At 45.7% G+C, this 20,621-nt stretch overlaps 2 protein-coding genes across 12 annotated transcripts in view; one reads left to right on the top strand and one right to left on the bottom strand.

Moving 5' to 3' along the window:
• EVA1C (eva-1 homolog C) overlaps nucleotides 1–20,621 on the bottom strand; it is a 73,836-nt gene that overhangs the window by 50,918 nt on the left and 2,297 nt on the right. The gene's annotated exons all lie outside the window — the stretch shown is intronic.
• On the top strand, nucleotides 5,250–6,241 carry LOC113918701 (10 kDa heat shock protein, mitochondrial-like). Its single transcript, XM_035723658.1, has one exon. It carries the CDS (start codon nucleotides 5,518–5,520, stop codon nucleotides 5,824–5,826), a length of 309 nt encoding a protein of 102 aa, XP_035579551.1. The 5' UTR covers nucleotides 5,250–5,517; the 3' UTR covers nucleotides 5,827–6,241.

The following is a 20,621-nucleotide window of genomic DNA, read 5'->3' as shown; positions in this document are numbered from 1 at the left end:
CTTTCCTGCCCGGAATTGGCCAAATTAGAGGCTCTATCCCCAGGTACAACAAAAAGCTCTCAGAAATACTCAGGGAAGCTGACCAACCAGAACGCCCCACACAGCCCAGCCCACAGCCGTGGGGGTGGACAGGTGCTGCCTCCCGGCCCAACCAGTAAACAGCCTTTCAACTTCAGATGGCTTACCTCCCGTCTGCCCACTGCCGAAATGTGTAGGATGATCAAGGGACATGGGATCCGTTTAAGGTTGAAATGAAACTTCAGGGCATGCATTTTGTGTTTCATTCAGTTAATTGGAAAATTATAGAGTGATTTCACAGCTCGTAATACTGAAACTTTTTTTAAAAGATTTATTTATTTATTTATTTGACAGAGAGAGACACAGTGAGAGAGGGAACACAAGCAGGGGGAGTGGGAGAGGGAGAAGCAGACTTCCCACGGAGCAGGGAGCCCATGTGGGGTTCCATCCCAGGACCCTGACATCATGACCTGAGCAGAAGGCAGATGCTTAATGACGTCCGAGCCAGCCAGGCGCCCCACGAAACTTTTTTTTTCCCTTACACTTTAGAAATGATGGTGTTTGGTGAGTAGTGCCATAAACTTCAGAAAGCCATTTGGAAGGTTGCAACAATTAGATTTAGGGGCAAAACAGGTTTGCTGTACTTGTGATGGAATGCGTTTTGTTTCCTGGAACAAAACCAGAGCATGCAAGTTTCTAAAAGTTGAAACAAATGTAAACAGCGTATCCCAGAGGCGGTGCTTGGGAACAGCCTGGGCGGCCCTTAGGTCCCTTACAGCCTCCTCACTGGATCAGTGGAGGATCTTGGACAGGTCATCTAGCTTCCCCCTTCTTTTGCCTTAGAATTAGGGGAAGTAACAATATTTCTCCCTTTGTATTTCACAGACACAGGGGAGGCTGGACAAATGTAAAGAAATGCGGGCGCCCACACAGTAATTGGGCTGGCCTGGCCTTCCTCTTGATATTCATCCTTAATTGAGTCCCTGGCATGCTCCCCCCAGGGCAGGTTCAAAACTCCCCCAGCCCGCTCAGCTTCACCAAACCGCCCTGTGGACCCGTGCTTCCTTAATTCTGCCAGGAGCTGCTTATTTACTCTTCTGTATCCCTCCTTTGTGGACGTTTTTTTTTTTTTTTCTGACTGTCCTCATCGTACACTTGTTATTCTTAATCTGTTACCTAATTTTATATACAACCATTTAGGCACCAGCTAAGTGATTACACCTCTCACTTTTGAGCCCCATTTTGTCTCCTTTATTCTCCACCACCCCAGAGTCCTCTAGTTATTGACTCCTGGCCATTATCTTCTGGGTGGTTAAGTTGAGGAAGATCTGACCCTGGTCCTTGGTATAGGCAGCTGATCCTCATTATTCACAGATTCTATATTTGTAAATTCACCTACTCGCTAACATTTATTTGTAACTCCCAGATCAACAGTTGCAGGGCTTTCCTAGCTCAAAACAATTTTGTTAGCAACAGGCACTGTCCCACCTGAGGTGGAATGAGACGACCCTCTGCCTTTCGGATTCAGCTCTCATATCAAAAACAAGTGTCCTGGGGCACCTGGGTGGCTCAGTCCATTAAGCATCTGCCTTCGGCTCCGGTCATGATTCCAGGGTCCTAGGATCAAGCCCCGCGTCGGGCTTCCTGCTCCGCAGGAGTCTGTTTCTCCCTCTCCCTCTGTCTACCATTCCCCCTGCTTGTGCTCTCTCTCTCTCACACACACATAAATAAATAAATAAATAAATCTTATATATGAGATAAAGTAGGATTTATATATCCACGTGATTGCTAGCCTCCCAAATGGTTACTGTTCATATATAATTCAAACATGCAGAATCACTTTCTGGGATTGCCTTCAGAGCACGTCTCCATGTGGTAGAACTTTGTTTTTGATTTCTAAAAGAATATAATTATATTCATTCCTACTGTTTTTATAAAAATCTCCAAACTTTAAAAAAATAAAATCCTTGCCATCTTCTAGCTCTTGTGATCTTCACACCAGCTCTCAGAGATACCAGGGAAGTCTTTTGCTTTGTGCGAAAAGGTCATACAGCCAGCTGGTGATGGGGCCAGAACAAGGCTCCACTCTGACGCCTGGTATAGAGTCTCTTCTCCGGATTCAAGGGGCTCCTCACTAACCCTGAATCCAGGGCTCTGAATGAAGGAAGAACTGCTCATCACTTCTCCCTCTACAATTTGTTATAATATTATGCTTAATGCTGGGGTAGAGGATGCACAGGGGGTGTTTAAAACACTAGGGGCAGAAGGGGGGGCAATAAAACCAGCAGGTGACACATCCAAGAGGCCAGAGGGCTTCCAAGTGGGAGGTGACACCTGCAGAAAGAGCAGGAGCCAACCAAGTGAACGTAAGCCTCAGGCATCGGGGCAGATATGCGAAGGCTCAGAGGGCATGTGTAGACATTCTGCACAGCCAGCCAGCGTGCAGAGTATGAGGTCAGGGGCAAAGACTGGAGAAGGAAGCGGTGCCCTGCTAACGAGTCTGAACTTCCATCTAAAGGCAGATGGGAGCTAAGCTACTGCGGGCTTGTATGCAGGGGAGTGATGCTGTTCAGATTTACAATTCAGAGAAATCCTTCTAGCAGTCTGTGTTGGATGGACTGGAGAGACCCATGATGAAATTAGGGTGGTCGCAATCCTGCTGGGGAGCACTGATGCAGGTCTTGGGGATGGGGTGGGAGCAGCTGAGACCAGAATCAACATCACGGATGTACGACCTGAGCATTGCGTACAGCCCCACACTCAGCCCACACTTGGTTTCACGCTCTGCTGTCACCATCTTGAAATTCTTCATAATTTAATCTTTGTATTCATGTTTTGTAAGCGAAGCCCAATAGGACGATGGGGGATGTGCGTGGGCAGAGGAGTCACCCACACTATGAGCTGCCAGTGTTCCTTATGCCTCGTTCTCATGGTGATTTGAGATGCCCTGAGCACAGAATTCTGGTGGACCCACAATGGCGATGCATCCAGGAAAACCCAAAGTGAGCATCAGAAAGGCATATTCCATCCAGGATGGTAAACAGAGATGCGGACTACAAGCACCGAGCCACCATAGCTTCCACTAGAATCAGAACTGGCTTTGAACCAAGAGTGAGGCAATGGCATTGTGAGAAAGAGGAATGACCAAGGAGCCCCATCACATCTGTCTTTACTTGTGTTACTCCCTGCATGAGCCAGCTGCCTGTGCTGAAAACGAGGACAGGGAAGGGACGGAAAAGTAGTGGGACCTTTCAGCCCTTCCTCACACACCCGTAAGCCAAAGGTAGAGAGTGGTGATGAGTGTGCAGTATACGTGCACCATGAGAGTTGGGTCATTTCTGTGATCCCATAGATGCACTCAATGCTCCTACATCTGCACTTAAAACTGGTATCACCTGGGGCACCTGGGGGGCTCAGTTGGTTGAGCGTCCAACTCTTGGTTTCAGCTCAGGTCAGGATCTCAGGGTCATAGGATCGAGCCCCACCTTGGGCTCCACTCTCAGTGCAGAGTCTCCTAGAGATTCTCTCCCTCCCTTTACCCCTCCCCACTCCGCTCTCTCTCTCTCTAAAAATAAATAAATAAATCTTTAAAAAAACTGGCATTGCCCAACATGAAGATGAACAATAAAATCCACACTAATAACTTCAAGTGCTCATTTTCTTTACTCAGGACGACACGGAGAGCAAATATAAACACCATGACAAGTTGGGAGAGAGACCATAGAAGGAAGGAGAAAGCTTCCTATTTTAGTGCCTTTAACAGCACATTGCCCCTGATTTCTGAGCGACGGCCCCCATGTTCACTGTGCACCAGGCCCTGCAAATTATGCAGTTTGTCCAGACTGAAATGACAGCAATTTTGGTCCTAGAAGGAGTGGGGGCAGGGGACAAGGGCAGCCGGGGGTCAGAGGGGATGCGGCATCAAGGACAGGGAAGACAAGGCAATGACTCCAGGTTTTGCACTTGTGGTACATCCACCAGGGAAATTCAGCTCTGAGACACTGGTGTTGTGGGTCTGTTCCACAGTGCCTGTGGGCATCCCTTGGAGCACCCGGGGGTGGACACTCCCAGAGGGGCCCTGGAGCATCCTCCGGCAAGTCTGCCGGCCACAGAGAGGTGGTGCCTGACGCCCCGGGCAATGGTTGGTGGCAGAACCATGGGCAGGACCAGGGGGGAGAGGGAGGATGCAGACACTCAAGAGATGGGGCAACAAAGAAGGCCCTAGAAAGGAGTCTGAGAGGGAGGGCAGGGCTCAGGGTGGCTGTGGGGGAGAGGCAGATATCAGAGGGTTGACCCAAGTGGGGTTCCGTTAGCTCGACTGGCTGTGAGCAAAGTGCCCAGTCTCTCCCTGCCTCAGGAGGGCATGTATACAATGAGGATCAGGACAGCACCACTTACAGGAAGTGCTCAGTAAGTGCTCCCAGCTTCCGGTCCTTCCTCGACTTGGGGGAGCATCACTGTAACCTTCACACGGGTTCTCCTTGCGCATGTCTCTGCGTCCGAATTTCCTCTTTTCAAGGACACCAGTCATATTGGATTGCCCCCGCCCCCGGCCCCGACAACCTTGTCTTAACTCCATTACTTCCATAAAGACGCTCTCTACGAGGAAGGTCCTGTTCTGAGGTAGCAGGGGTAAGGACTCTGACATATCTTCCCGGTGGCACAGGTGGGGGGACACAATTCAACCCCTAACTGCTCTGCCCAGAGTCAACTCTATACAAACATTCTCTATTATTATTACCTCCTTTCGTTCTCCTTCTGTTCAAAGGTATGAGGAAGAGACCAACAAGGGGCAGTTTGAGTTTGGGAAACGCACACGTGTTGTGGCCACCATCTCCATGACGACGTGACGTCTCTCAAGCAGCACTCAGCTGCCCAGGGGAAGGTAAATATGTGAAGCAAAGAGGGGGAACAAAGAAAAAGAAACAACACATTCTGGTAATGAGCCAAAGACAACTCTGGGCAGAAATACTGACAGTAAAGGAGAGAGGGAAGGCCACTCACTGTCCTTGCTCTCCCACAGCTGCCCAGGAGCCCACAGGGGGACTGCGATACAGGTGGACAGAAATAAACACCATCCCCTTCTCAACTTAAGCCAATACACTGTTCCCTACACATGCATAGCAGGAAAATCAACTTTTGGTAATTTATTAAAATAAATAATAGGTGTAGTCTGTGGAGTAGAAAGGTCTCGGGAGCCTGCAGCCAAGTGGAGGACTTCTACTAACCGAAGTCCTGATGCTCTTTGAAATGGTAAGAGTTGCCACATCTGATCTTGAGATAAGCAAAAGGTAATAAACAGAATGAGTCACTGGAAGTGTCAAGCTGGGTATCACCTTCACAGAAGGTATTTCTGGGGCTAATCTGGAAGTCATCAATCCCAAAGGAAAAGACAGATGGAGCCGGGAGGTGAGTCAAAGCTTGGGAAGCGAGGTACTGCGGGTCTTCTTGCAGAGGGGGCAGCTCCAGAGCGGAGTACCAACTGCGGCGGTCGGCATCATGGCAGGGCAGGCGTTTAGAAAGTTTCTTCCCCTCTTTGACCAAGTTTTAGTTGAAAGGGGCGCAGCTGAAACTGTAACCAAAGGAGGTATTACGCTTCCAGAAAAATCTCAAGGAAAAGTGTTGCAAGCAACAGTAGTAGCTGTTGGATCGGGCTCTAAAGGAAAGGGTGGAGAGATTCAACCAGTTAGTGTGAAAGTTGGAGATAAAGTTCTTCTCCCAGGATATGGAGGCACCAAAGTAGTTCTAGATGACAAGGATTATTTCTTATTTAGAGATGGTGACATTCTCGGAAAGTATGTGGACTGAAATCATTATTAAAATGGCATGAAGTGGAGCTGCCCATTCCAGTGAAGTTGTGAAATCTTTCATCATGTAAATAATTTTCATGTCTCTCTTTTATAATAAACTATTGGTATCCAAACTAAAAAAAAAAAAAAAAAAAAAGCTTAGGAAGCGAGCGAGCGAGCGGGGGCGGCACTCTGACGTAGGCGCAGGGTTGGGAAGGGAACGGTGGAAATCATCTGTAGGGCAGCAGGGCGGCTCTCAGCAAGGCCAGGGGCAAGCGGCCTCTCCTCCATGCCTCTCTCCCTAACCCAAACCCCCCTCCCCGCCGCATGCCGTCCTGCCACTTCATCCCAAAGCAACATTGGCAGTGCCTTCTCTATAGCTGTTCCCCTTGGCAAAGCTCCAGGTTCCAGAACCTTTCCCTCTTCACCCTCCCCTGCTCTAAGACCTGCTTATCCTGAGTTGAAGATCCTCACGGCTTTGCTAGACACACTGCCAACGAAAAGGAGCCATGAATCCGTGGGCGCATCTGTCAGCCACAAGAGGGCCACGCCCACCTTCACTGGACATCAAAGCTCACTCCGGAATTGTGAGTGACGTGACATCACATTCCTCCCTGTGTGACGCACTGAGAGCACAAGGTCACTGCTGTGACGGTCCTGCACGAATGCATGAGAATAAAACCAAGAAGAAACGTCAGACAGATCCAAACTCGGGGACATCCTGTAACATAACCGTCTTGGAATCTTCACAAAGGCCAGCATCAGGAAAGATTAAGACTGAAGGACTGTTCCAGGTTGCAAGGACACTAAGGAGACGTGACAGCTGAAAAGAACAGTGAGCAGGGATCTTCTGTTTTGCTCTAAAGTATGTTATGGGGACGACCAGTGAAACCTGAATGAGGTCTGTAGCTTAGAAAACATTATTGCAGAACGTTAATCTCCTGATTCTGATCACTGTTCTTGGTTAGGTAAGCCCCTGTTCTTGAGGGACACACAGAAGGGTTTAGGAGTAAAGGACATCTTGCTTGTGACTTAAAAAGGAATAAAGCAAATGTGATAAAATGGCAACATTTGGGGAATCTGAGTGAAGGGTATAAAGGAAGTCTCTGCACTATTCTTGCAAATGTTCTGTGTCTAGAAAAATAATAAGTTTTTAACATTTAATAAGCACACAGATGGATTGAAAAGTGTGCAGTGCTTTCCCATAGGTCTCAGCCTTGGCTGCACATCAGAGTCACCTCAGGAGATTGAAAAATATCGATGCCCCGGTCCCAGCCCAGAGATGCACATTCACTTAGCCTGGGGTGAAGCTCCAGACATCAGTACATCTGAAAATCTCCCCCAAGGTGACGCTAACTGCCCAGAGGAATGACAAACAGGCTGTGGTATTATCAGATGAGTGGGGAGCTCTGAGCGGGGGTCTTTCTGAGCCCCCTCAGCTCTGCTTCCTGTGAGAGCTGATCCTGGGAGCAACACAGAGACTCAAAACCAGAGCAGGGTCCTGGGTCCAATCTTGGTCCTGCCTCTGATAAGCTGGGGAAAAACTGGGCCAGAGGAGACCGACCAACAGCTACCTCGAGACAAAATGATTCAATAACCCTCCCCTCCTTGGGCCCTAGTGCCCTGGGGTGGTTTACACAGGATGACAGCCCCAAATCCTTGTGACATCCAGGCGGCAGAAAAAGAATTGGGTGAGTAGGGTTGACTGATTTCTGGTATTGCTGGCAGGTTCAATCACAGTTTGCATGACTCCCTGCAGGCCCCTCCCTTCACAAGGACTGAAGTCTAAGAGGGTTCTCAGAAAAGGGGAAAGAGGAGGCAGGAGGACACCAGTCTGCCTCCAAGCAACAGAGAGGCAAGCTGGCGAGGCCAGGCCCCCGAGGGGCAACCAGGCACCTACCACTGGCCCCTCCAGGAGGCAGGCCTGACCCAGGCTCTGTGGGAAGAAGGTGCTAAGAAAGGCCTGAGGTTCTGTCCTGACCCCAGAGCTCAACCTCTGCCCTGCTCTAGAACCCCCCACCCCAAAACTGTGCTGCTCAGGATGTTGGTCCTGGCCACACATGGCTACTGAGCACTTGAGATGTGGCTGGTCAGAATTGAGATGTGCTGTGTCTTATGCACATCAGATTTCCAAGACTTTGTGAGCCAAAAAGAACTGTAAAAGTCTCATTAATAATTTTTAACATATTGGGGTGCCTGGGTGGCTCAGTTGGCTAAGCATCTGTCTTTGACTCAGGTCATGATCTCAGGGTCCTGGGATCGAGCCCCAAGGTCAGTGGATGGGTCAGGTGGGTCGGGCTCTCCCCTCAGCAGGGAGTCTGCTTCACCCTCTCCCTCTGCCCCTCCTCCCCCTGCTTGGGCTTGCTCGTGTGCTCTCTCTCTCTCTCTCTCTCTCAAATAAATAAACAAAAATCTTTAGAAAAAAAATTTTTAACACATTTACTAATGTTCAGATGGTGATACTTTGGATACTTTGGTTAAATACTATTTACTATGGAAATTCATTTCACCTCTTTCTCTTACTTTTTCCAATGTGGCTACTAGAATATTTAGTGTTCCATGTGTGGATTTGCATCCTAGTTTTCTTGCACAGCTCTGTTCTGAAGTCTGTATATTGTCCTTTGTGACTTGTCACCCTGGTAGAATTGTATGACAGTCTAATGGAGGAAGGGTTTAGTACACAATAACATCAGCCCTGGACCCCAAAAGCCCTGCAGTGAGAACTGCTAAAACTTTTCCCTGTGGCTCTCAGGCTTCTGTGACTCCAGCAAATTCACCCTTCCCCACAGCCCACCAAAGCACAGGTATTGTCAGGTAATGTCCATTCCTCAAAGCTTGCTTGAACAACAAATTGAGAATTATATTAATTTACAACCTAACACTCAACACTGCGATTTTAACCCAATCTGTGAGACTGAACCACAAACACTTGACATTCTTTTTTTTTTTTAATTTGACATTCTTAAAGTAAAGCTTTCTATTAATATATCAGACCTTGTATACTCTACCTAATGCGTTACGTTCCCACAAAAGAGAAGATGTCGGTGATAAAGATAAATGGTGCAGAGTAGACTAAAGTCTACATTCCAGAAGGTTCCACAAGATTCCAGGGAAGCCTTCTGTTTGGGTTTGGTTTGCATGTCACTATCCAGACTGCCTTCTAAGGATAAGAGTCCCTTTGCTTCTGTGTGTGTGTGTTTTAGCTACCCAGACAACAGTAATTAAGACATTCCCTCTGGTCAAGCCTTCCTCACACTAACAGGCTTGGGGCCATGGAGAGCCAAGGTGGGTTTATCTGTGTTCTGTTTCCAGAGACTGATCTTCTTCTCTATGGTCTGATTTTATCCTAGACTCAGCCTGGTACAATCCATGATGTGTATAGAGCCTCCATGTTTAAAAAAAAAAAAAAACCCTTAAATTCAGTGACTCTTCAGGTCTCTAAGGGACTTTTCCAGAAACCACCAAGAAAGAAACAGGATGTTTTACTGAGGTCTGGTGGTTTGGGATGTAGGACCCAAGTGACTGGTATGGACACAAAGTCACTCCCATAACATGGATGGGTGCTTGACAACATTGTGAGAAATTTTCCCAGCTCAGAAAATTACAACCTATTCATTGTTCTGTTGAATCTAGGGGCTGAATATGATGCTTCAGTTTCTTTCTTTCTTTCTCTCTTTCTTTCTTTCTTTCTCTTTCTTTCTTTCTCTCTTTCTTTCTCTTTCTTTCTTTCTTTCTTTCTTTCTTTCTTTCTTTCTTTCTTTCTTTCTTTCTTTCTTTCTTTCTTTCTTCCTTTCTTTCTTTCTTTCTTCTTTCTTTCTTCCTTTCCATATAGTATATGATCTCTATGGCCAAGAGAAAGGAGAGACAGAGAGAACAAAACATGTACTCTATGTTAAAATATACATATGTGATAAAAAAAAATCACTGTTCGCTATTTAATGTCTTGAGAAGGGAACAACTAGGAAAGAGCATTTTCATAATAAAGTTTTCCTGCCTATTTTTATAACATCAATATCAAATGTATGAGGCATTTGGGAAAATCAATAATGTCTCTAGACCTACATTTTAAAAATTGTATTGAAAAAAAGAAAAGCAATATCTTGCAAGAAGGTACTCTGAAAAAAATACACTTATGCACATAGAGAGATAGATGGTTAGTCAAAATCTTTTATATAGAGAGGTATGTACAGTTGTGTCTATGTATATATAAACACAAATATGTTTTCACTTTCGTTGCAGGAAGCCATATTCATTTTAAAAACATACCAGTCTTTGCTTAAGAACATGATGCCTTTTTATAAAAGGGTGTCAGGGGGAGGCACTTTGATTTCTTACATGAACTGATTCTCGAAAACTCTAGTTCTATCACACCAAATGGGCAGGAATGAGAAAAGGAGCGAAGCCCTCCCATTGGACAGCATTCTTACATCACCCACTTTAAAATTAAATCTGAAACAGAGTTCTGACAGGCCTGCTATTTTCTTCAGTGCCAACAGCCACACAATAGGCCTTTTTTTTCTTTCTTTTTTTTTTTTTTTTTGGACAAAGCTCTTAGAAATGCCTGGAGATTCAGATGTACTGAGTCACCAAACTGTACAAATACAGCACACCCGTTCCTGCTGGTGCCCCGTTCAGCCTTTTGGAAACTATACTGTATCTTCTCTGTGTTTGGCAGAAGGAAAGAAATATTTTCATTAGAGTTCCAACCTGTCTGAAAGAGGGGTGACTGAGGAGGGTCAGGTCTGAAAGTGGGTGGCTGTCCTTTGATCTGGTGGCCTCAGAGCAGGGGTGACAGCTGTCATTTCAGAGGGATCTGCGGGCTTTCCTTCTACTCCATGTGGGTGCTGCCACGGTGCTCAACCCCATGACCACATCGACTTCACAGTGCACCCTGGTAAGGAATGACATTCAGCACCGCGTGCTGAACAATGTTGCTCTGAAGTAACACTATTCACTCAATTAGTGCCCTTAGAAACATTGTAACATGTTATAACAGGCAGCACAGACAGGTGGACACAATGTTTCACAGACCCATCCAGTGGGTATGAGTGTGCCGGGAGCCATCTGAACCCGGATGTGCAGAGGTGGTGGGATGGGGGTAGGGGTGGTAGAGAGATGGTGCAGGAGGGAGGAGGAGGGAAGGAGGACGAGGCAGTGGGAGGCGCCGAGGAGAGGCAGATCTCTGCACAGTTTTCACGACTTTAACTCTCTCTTTTAAAAATTCAAATCATATCGCACCCCCCCATGATTGCTTCGTTGAGTTGTGAAATAATTGAGAGGCGTTGCAAATGCATCCTCGCACTGCGAGTGAGCAACCGACTTCAAGTCTGAACAACTCCCTGGAGTGATATTTTAGTTTGACGATAATGATGGCGAATAATGTGAGCTGGAAATCAGGAGGGCAAAAGGGCCAGGGGCACAGGCAAGTTCCATAGAGGAAAGGGGTGGGGTGGGGTTGCCCGGGGTCCAGGTGTGTGTTGGGGGGGGTGGCAGGTGTTGAAGCACCACAGTGGCTGGATCTCCATTTCCTCAGCTTTCAAGAACTGGACACCTCTTGGTGACTGTAGGAGGCAGCTGGCCTTGAAGGGTGCCAAGGAGCCATCTCTAGGTGAGCCACACTCACCTTTGGTTACTACAAATTTTCCCCACCCTCTTCAGATTCTGAACAGGTAGAAAATAAAACAGGGACATGCCAGCTGGTCTAGCCCAGCGTTCCTTAAGTCCAGCATGAGGACAGGATCATTCCTTGCAGTGGGGGCTGTCTGTGCATCTTTGGAGGTTTAGTAACATCCCTGGCTTTCACTCACTAGACAACAGCACCACCGCTAGTTGTGACACATAAAATTACCTCCAGACATTGCCAAATATCCCTGGGAGCGAGGGGACGAAATCTCCCCAGATTGAAAGCCACTGGTTTAGACCAAACATTAGGACAAGCTGAGTTTTCACCAGGTAAAGATAGCCATCTACTACAAGGACCAGATGGCATTGGGGGTTAAGGTTGACAACCCCAAATAACATGCCTGGACCAACCAGTGACAAACACAGAAGTCTGAGACCAGCAGGCCTTTTGCCTTGAAGCACTGATTGATGGTTTTAGGGAGTCATAACTATTTAAAAAGGATTCTGGAGAGGGGGCACCTGGGTGGCTCAGTTGGCTAAGCATCGGACTCTTGATTTCGGCTCAGGTCATGATCTCAGGGTCCTGAGGTCAAGCCCAGTGATTAAGATTCTCTCTCTCCCTCTCCCTCTGCCCCCTTCCCCCCCACACACTTTCTAGATAGATAGATAGATAGATAGATAGATAGATAGATAGATAGATAGATAGATAGATAGATAGATGATAGGTAGGTAGGTAGATAGATAGATGATAGATAGATAGATAGATAGATGATAGGTAGGTAGGTAGATAGATAGATAGATAGATAGATGATAGATAGATAGACAGACAGAATTCTGGAGAAAAAAAATCCTGGGGCATCTTAGCTTAAAAAAAAAAGGTAAATCAGAAGAGAGGAAACTTCACACTTGAACTCCAGGGGTTAAAGATGCAGAACAGACATGACCTCAAGACCTGCTCAGTGGGATTCTTTACAGCCTGCTGTGACCACTTCCACATAGCAGGTCCTACAGCTCCAGGCCATCAAGACCACTTTTCATCCTGAGGATGCGGACGGGGCCGTGTTTGCATTCGGTCTAACCTGTCCAAAAAGCATTTGGCGTTGCTAGCTCTGGAAGGCATGTTGCGTGGTTTAGGCCTCGGAGAATGGAGGAGGGAGTTTAAAAACACCTACCCCTTAATTTCATGACCAAATTGACCAAAAGAAGTGTGTAAGCCTGATTTGGGGTTGAGATACTTTTTTTTTTCCCAGTAGAAAAGGGGCTATAAAATTGTGTGCATTCCTTAAAGCGTATCCCTCAAAAGCTGTAATAGCCAGCCTTCTTGATGAGATGGGGTCTTCTCGTTTCCACCCGTCTCCCGTCAAACAGGCAGAAGGGGACAGGGCTGGGTGACCCATGTCTCTCTTGTCCCAGAGGACAGTATGATGATTTATGATTTCTAAGCCTGAGAACTTCAGATGCTGGTGCACATAAAAAGAGTGAAAAATCTTCTGAGTCCAGAGAAAGAAAGGAAGAACTTTGTGGCACAGCACTCTGCTCCGACCCTGAAATGCTGCTCTGTAGGCTGTCACGAGTATGCATCACACTGGCCCTTGCAGACAAAAAGGGTTATTTTATCCAGATTATTCCCCCACGTTGCAGGGGAAAAGGGACTCATTTGTAATCATCAAAGGAATGCTGACAGACTTGAAACGGGATTACATTCTATTATACTCATCCGAATTAAAGATTTGTTTTGGAGATCATTCTTAGGTTTCCTTCTCCCTGCTCCTCCAACCCCAAATGAGGCGATTTGTATTCACGAGACATCTGAGGCAGACATGAAATCAGACAGTTTGCAAACATACATTTCGGATTCAGTGGCCTGAGTTTTGAATTTTAATGCTGCCTGGTTCTCTGTGTGTGGAAAACTTGGCCCTCAGGTCAAAACTAACTCCAAACATCACTTCATTCCCTAGCTTTTAATGCAGGAGAAATTCCATTTTGGGGGCCTGAGTGAGCAAGTGATACAGGTGTCCAGAACAGCAGGTATGGAAATGAAAAAAACCTAAGCCTGGTCAGAGTCCTGTCTGGGAGATCTGTGGGCACACTGTTAAATCCTCAATTCCACACTCTGGGGTTTGGATACCATTTGGAGAATGCTACCTGCCAAATCTACCATTCACCCTTCAAGCTGCTTTGTTTCTGTGTGTGCATGAACCCACTGAGGAGGAAACTTAAGGTAGCCCTGTATCATACCTAACACAGCATCTGGTTTCTGAAAGAGTTAAACATTTCCTGTTCTTTCACACACAACTCCCGTTGTATGGCCACCTGACAGAGCAGGCTTGGGTACGTCCAACTGGAAGTCCTGAGGCAGTGGAAGAGCTTGCAATTGGGTCAAAAATCTGTCCCTTGGGTTTACCTGCCAAAAGGACAAGATATCTTTGAGAAATTCTCCGGACATGGAGATGGCACTCTCTACGAAGGAAGACAGAGCAAGGAATATAGGTAAAGTGCCGTTCTTTGCACCATTTCTTTTCTTCTGTCCTTTTTTCTGTCCTTCCTTCCAGACTCAGTGTCCTTCTCCACAAAGTACATCTCTGGGAGTTGTTTCAGTCAGCGTTTATCAGTGGTAAACATGTCTTGATTTCACACTCTTTTTTTTTTTTTAAGTTTATGGTTTATAGTAATCTCCACACTCTGTCTTGATAGTTTAGCTGGGTATATAGTTCTGCTCTGACAGGTTGTTCTGTTTTTGTTTTTTTTTTCCCCCAGAACCTGGAAAAATATTTTACTGCCTTCTGGCTTTCATTGTTGTTGTTGCAAAGACTTTATGGATGACATTTCTCTCTCTCTGTCTCTGATTGTTTTCTTAAGACTGTCACTTTTGTTTTAGTATTTTATAGTTTAAATATGATAGATATAAATTTATTTTTATTTATATTGCTTGGGGATGCTTCAATCTGAATCTTTCATTAATTCTTTTTTTTTTAAGGATTTATTTATTTGACAGAGAGAGACACAGTGAGAGAGGGAATACAAGCAGGTGGAGTGGGAGAGGGAGAAGCAGACTTCTCACGGATCAGGGGGCCCAATGTGGGGCTTGATCCCAGGACCCTGGGATCATGACCTGAGCCGAAAGCAGACACTTAACAACTGAGCCACCCAGGCACCCCTGAATCTTTCATTAATTTTCAAAAATGGATTCCAAGATATTAATACTTTGAGTGCTGCCACTCCCTCATTTCCCCTATTCTCTCTGGAATACTGATCCAATGTATGTTGAACCTTCTTACAAACTTGTTTCCATATTTTCCATGTCTTTACCTTTTTGCTGTATTCTAGATAATTTCTCCTGCTTTATGTTCCCATTCATTGTTTCTCTCTTCAGCTATATATGATTTATTCATTAAGCTTTAATATCAATGAATACATTTTCATTAATTATAGTAATATTAGTAGAGTTAGCAGATATATTTTGTTCTTTTTCAAATCTTTATAGCCTTTCATTCCTTAGTCATGTTTTAGACTTGCTCTTTTGTTTTTCTGTTTTAGTTTTCCTCTGTTATTTATTAAGAACTCTGCTGTTTTTACTGCTGACTGTTGTTTATATAATGTAATTTTGGATTGTGTGTTCATAATTAGCAAGATTTCCTCAGTAGGAATCTTCTGAAGCTTGTGATGATGATGTCTTTATGTAGGGAGGATGTGTGTGTGTATGTGTGTGTGTGTGTTTTGCCAAGTATCTAGGGGCACAACCAACCTTGGACAATTTTGTTAGTTTCTCAGATGAGGTTTCTTGGTAAAGATAATTTGAACTTAAAAGCCAGACTCTTGAAAAGGAAGGCCTGTGATTACATATTCTTGAGGAAGATTAATTTTTTTCTCCAAACCTGAGCCTAGACTGAGATAAGTTTTCTTGCCATTTTTCTTTGCAAGAAGGCTGATTTGTTTCTCATCCACCTTTTTAATGAATGTTTAACCCTTCCAGGTCCCAGCTTTATAGGAAGATCTTTATTCCAACTTCTCACTTTACATTGGTCTAATGCCTCATCTCTTGCCTTCATGCACCTGTTAAATTCTCGTTGTAAATACCATCAGAAGGTCCCAGTGTAGCCACAGGGTCAGTGCCAGCTAACTTCTCCAGTTCTCTGATCCCTCTTCATGTTTGTTCCCTGTGTGTATCCCTTATATTTAGTCACTCATGCATTTATATTTTACTCAGCAGCTCTAGATGTTTTGTTGGAGAAATAATTTCAGATCATCAGTTCTACCATATTTCCACAAATGGATTACAGATCCTATTCTGTAATCAGTTCTTTGGAGCTATATGGTACTATCTTCAGACAGAATGTGGAGTGGACAATACTTTTACAGGTATTTCCCACGTATCCTGGGAAAAATTTGGCTCTGGTGGATTAGGAGACCAACATTACAGAAATGGCATCACTTTAAACTACTGTATTTGTTTTTGTATTAGAGGAGCTGCCTGGATTCAAACCCCCCAAAGTTACTTCACTTCTCTTTGCATCAGTTTCTTCAATTTATTATCATAGCATCTGTTTCACAGGTGGTGAGGATTAAATGAGTTAATAAAGTTCTCAGAGCAGGGTCTGGTGCATAGTGCTTTAATGTGCTTGATACACTATTCTATTTTCAACTCACCAACTTCTCTCACTTCTGCTGGAGGCAAGCCACACCCAGCTGGACCAGAGTCTTAAATGAGATGGTGCACACATGGGGGTCAGCTAATGGGTTGGAGAATTAGGGACCCCCAGGGAGAAGGAGAGACTCAGAAAACAGACTAGAGTCACTTGGTCAGCCACCCTTCCCATCTGAGATTCCCCTTCCAATATTAAAATCTTGGTGATGCCAGGATTTGTGTTATTAAGAAAAGCTGTTTCCTTCCAGAGAGATAAAAACACACCAGCCTCATTAAAATAGTGACTTAGTATCATAAAACTTCAGAGAGCCCTCACCTCTAGCTTCTAGGTCCATTACTTAGCTCAAATGACAAGAGTATGGATTTTGGAAACCAATTAGTGGGTTCAAATCCTGCCTCTAAATGTTACTAACAAGTGTGGAGCTAGGCTAGGCAGTGAGATCGGGGATAGGGGTAGGTAACAGGGGAGCAGTTGTTCTTTCAGTGCATATTACCCCCAAAGTGGTGCCTTTTCAAGATTTTTAAAGATGTTGACAGGGTGGCTGAGACCAGTGACCTCCAAATCCTTAAAATCATGAACCCCATCAGCAGAAACATTTTGGGAACACATCTCCAATACGTGTACAAACTGTGTACTGTTCAACTGTTGATTTTTATGTTAATTTTAAATCAAACATGACTCCTTTTTTTAAGCTTGAAAAGAAACCAGTATGAAATGGACAGAAGTTCTAACATTTTCCTCCTACATCCACTGGATCGCCTCCCGTGTGCACCCACTTTGGATGGACTGGGTAGAAAAGGTACTGAAGGACAGAATGGGGCAAGGTCAGTCTACTCAGTGGGCAACTGGTACAGCCGACGGTGGTCACGGCATGAACTATCTCAAAAGTTTAGGCAGATTGTGGCACCTTTTTTCTCCTCTGGCTTGCTCCCCACCCAGCACCCACAGAGTACAAGTGCCCCAGCCGCCCCCTCCCCCAGGCTCATGTCAGAGTCTGCCTCTGCTCTGTGTCCCAGCTGGGTGGTCTTGGGCAGGTTAGCCAACCTATCCGGGGCTGGGTTCTCATCTGGAAAGTGAGGCTAATACTGACTTCGTAGGGCTGCTATGAGGAAGAAATCAGATAACACAGTGCTCAATTAACTTTTACTCCCTGCCTTTCTGTCCCTTCCCCGAAACTGCTGCGAGGCTGCCCTTTCCAATAAAGTGCCTGGGAGAGCAGAGCCATCAATAATGGAGCCACTCACTGGCCCAGACTCCTCTTTCCTGCTACAGAAAGAGCCAGCAGAACACTTTTCAAATGTAGTTACTTCCCATGGAAACAGACTAGCAGCTTCAGACGCTTCTCTTCATCTCTCTTCTTCTGTGACAGCTGGACAACTCCTTCAGACATTGGGCTTGTTTTTCTTTGGTTATGAGCTGGCTTTTCATCCCATAAAATTTGTGAAAAGTAAAGACAATCCTTGAATAAGGGGCTGATGTGACTAAGGCATAAGAAAATGCAGAACTCTGTGTGTGTGCTGGGATGCAGAGACAAACCAGTGGCTGGGAAAATACAGTCCCGGTCTCCCTGGTGGGGGCTCCTGGAGGAACGGTGAAAGGACAGCCAGTCATGCCTGTGCGCCCCTGAATGAACCCATGCACGCAGGAGGTAGTCCTGCCCTCTGAACACCAGAGCAGTGGTTCTCAACTTTGGCTGTCCTAGAGTTGCCTGGGAACTTTCAAAATGAGGCCAGTGCCTGCCTCCCACCCAGGCCAGTTACACGAGAAGCCCTGGTGTGCTGCTTGAGCATCGCTACATTTGTTCAGACTGAAGCCATTCTCCTGTGCCGCCAGGATGGAGACCCACTGCTTATCTGAGCTGGACGGGAAGGTTTGCTCTCTCCTAAATGGACAACTGCATCCCCTCCATCAGGACCTGGTTCCCACCCCCGAGGCTTCAAGATCAATTGACTTACCATTTTCTACATTCCAAAATTCTTGGCCAGTGAAATAAGGAGCTAGGGTTGGGTTTATTTGCTGGGCTGCAAATGATCTGGTAACAAGCACCACTTCTTGTTGGCTTGGGCTACTGGTTTGCTTGGGAAGGGAGCAAGACATCTGCCCAGAGAACCCCTTCCATCTTCGAGGTCTGGGGACAGTTTGGTATAAGGAAGACCTTAAAGGCTGCCCCACTCTCCTTGTGTTCCATTTCCCTTCCCTTCTGCTTCCCACATTCACTACTAGATGCCCCAGGGTGAAACCAAAAGTGTGGACATATGCTCATGCCTACTCTGTCAAAAGTCGAGAGTTTTCTAGGACTCCGAGTGGGAACTAGAATGATTTTCCACCCCCCCATCTCTCCCCACCCCTCTCAACAAGCCCATCAATCACTCTGAACTTCTTTGAGAAGAAAGAAAAGAAAGAAAGGGGGTACGCAAGGAGACAAGAGAAGATGCTGCTGGCCTTCAGCAGAGGGACATGGAGAGAAAAAATCACCAAGAAAAAAAAAATGAACAAGACCTGAGAAACCCAACTCAGCAAAAATAAGTTTGAGAGACACCCTGGAACATCGCTCTTCAAAGCAGGACAAAATGTGGAGGATCCTTTGCTTTTTATGGCTGGAAACCAAGATGGCACCCCTCCGCCCTCTCAGCCCTCATCCCTGCCTCGTTCTTTGAACAAAGATGATGCTGACATTACACTTCTGTTTGGGGGAAAAAAATCAATGATCAATTTGGACCTCTCAGGCCAAATCCCCAATTTGAGAATGCAGTCAAAAAACCAGAACTCCATCCCAAGGAGGAAAATGGACGCAAGCCAAGTGTATTTGAGTATGGGCTTAAGGATCATAGGCACTAGTTTTGCATGAACTGATCTTGTCTTCCTGGGATATGTTTTTAATGCAGTGATGACAGCCTTCCAGTGGCTGTTGGCAGCATCTCAGTATCTTCAGGGATGAGAGGGAAGGGGGTGTTTGGGGAGCCTTTTTCCCAGCAGGCTTGGAGGTGATTAGCACAAGTCACGAGCATGGAGGGGGAGGCGGAGGCCAGGATACGGTCCCCTGGCTTATTAAGAGTGAGATCCGATGCTGGAATCCTCAGGGCAAAAAAAAATCAATGACCCAGGAAAACTACACCAGCTGACAGCCCCAGGAAAAGCCTCAAGGAAGAGTTGCAAAGAAGAGAAAGGCTTAAGTAACTTTCCAAAACTCTGCACTGTTAATCTCCTGCGAGGCCCTATACTGTACATACAATGGCTGGGACCCCTGACATTCTGGTACTTTCTTTCATGTGGAAACACCATCCTTCTTCCATCCCCTTCTTCCCAGGGCAAAGGGCTCCCAAGTGCCCCCCCCCCCAGCCTCAGTTTTTGATGTTTCCCTTGTTTAGAAAAACAAGCAAGTATCTGCATTGTGGAAGGCTGCTCCCCAGCACTGGGCTATTCTTGTAAGGCTTGGGGAGGGGGGGGGGCACGGTCTCCTTACAGACCTCTGGTTTCTAATGCCTCCAAGTTCATAAAAAAGAGCAGGACCACCTGTCCCCAGGAAAGCAGGTGTCAGGTTTTGAGGACCCGAGGGTGGGGGGGAGGGGGTTTTGGAATTACATGATCAGTATCCACTGCTTTGACTAAAGCATTCAACTAAACCCTCAGACAGTCATCATTGGAGCTTGGGAATTTTCCTCAGTGCTGTATATCACACAGTTAGGGGGGTCCCTAAAGGTTTCAAGTCAAATCGATCAACTTCAAGAGACTCCATTTTCTCTCTGAGCCTTCTCTAATGTTTCCCCAATGCCACACAATATAGCATTTAGATTTAAACCTGAACGTGTCGGTGCTTTGGGAGGATGTATTATTTTTTCTTTTCTTCTCCCAAAAAGGCTCCCTGACACTCTCTCCCTAGCCCTCAGATCCCTGAGGAGCAAGGCTGATCAGAGTTAAAATGGGGGCTGCTTGTGGATGGACCTGTCCATATCACCACCTACCACCAGCTCAGGGAGTTTTAAACTGTGGAATTCAGGTTCACACCAAAAGCAGAAGGAAATAATTCTTTTGTCATTTACTGTCATTTAGAAGAACATGTTTCAAAATATCCATTTCCCTTAGAATGAGGCGCCCTTGTTGGATAGCTCCAGCACACCTTCTAGAACGGTCACTACATACAGACAATTCTGAACTTAGGTGGTAACCTACAGACGGCCACAAATACTGCAACTGCTTCACTAAAGAAACAAACTCTGAGTGTCTATAATCTGTGAAAACAATCTAATGGTTACACCGCAATTAACCTAAAGCAATATTTGTTCAGTTGCAATGATGTCACCAAAAAAAAAAAGAAAGAAAAAAAATGGCTTGTCATCTTTCAGTGCTTTCGCCACAATATTCAGAGCTAGAGGGTGGCGGATTCAGAACTGCTTTCCATAGCTTAAATCAGCAAATACAGAACTTTTTGAGCAGCCAAGAAAAGTTCTATTACCAAAAAAAAAAAAAAAAAAAGTCAATAGCACTTGAAAAGCATTTCCCTAACACATTTACCACAGCATTATGACCCTGTGGTGCTCGATTTTTA

This window comes from Zalophus californianus, chromosome 1, assembly GCF_009762305.2.
Source record: "Zalophus californianus isolate mZalCal1 chromosome 1, mZalCal1.pri.v2, whole genome shotgun sequence".
Lineage (NCBI taxonomy): Eukaryota > Metazoa > Chordata > Mammalia > Carnivora > Otariidae > Zalophus > Zalophus californianus.
Note: the sequence above shows the minus strand (reverse complement) of the source record. Positions and strands in the feature narration are given on the sequence as shown.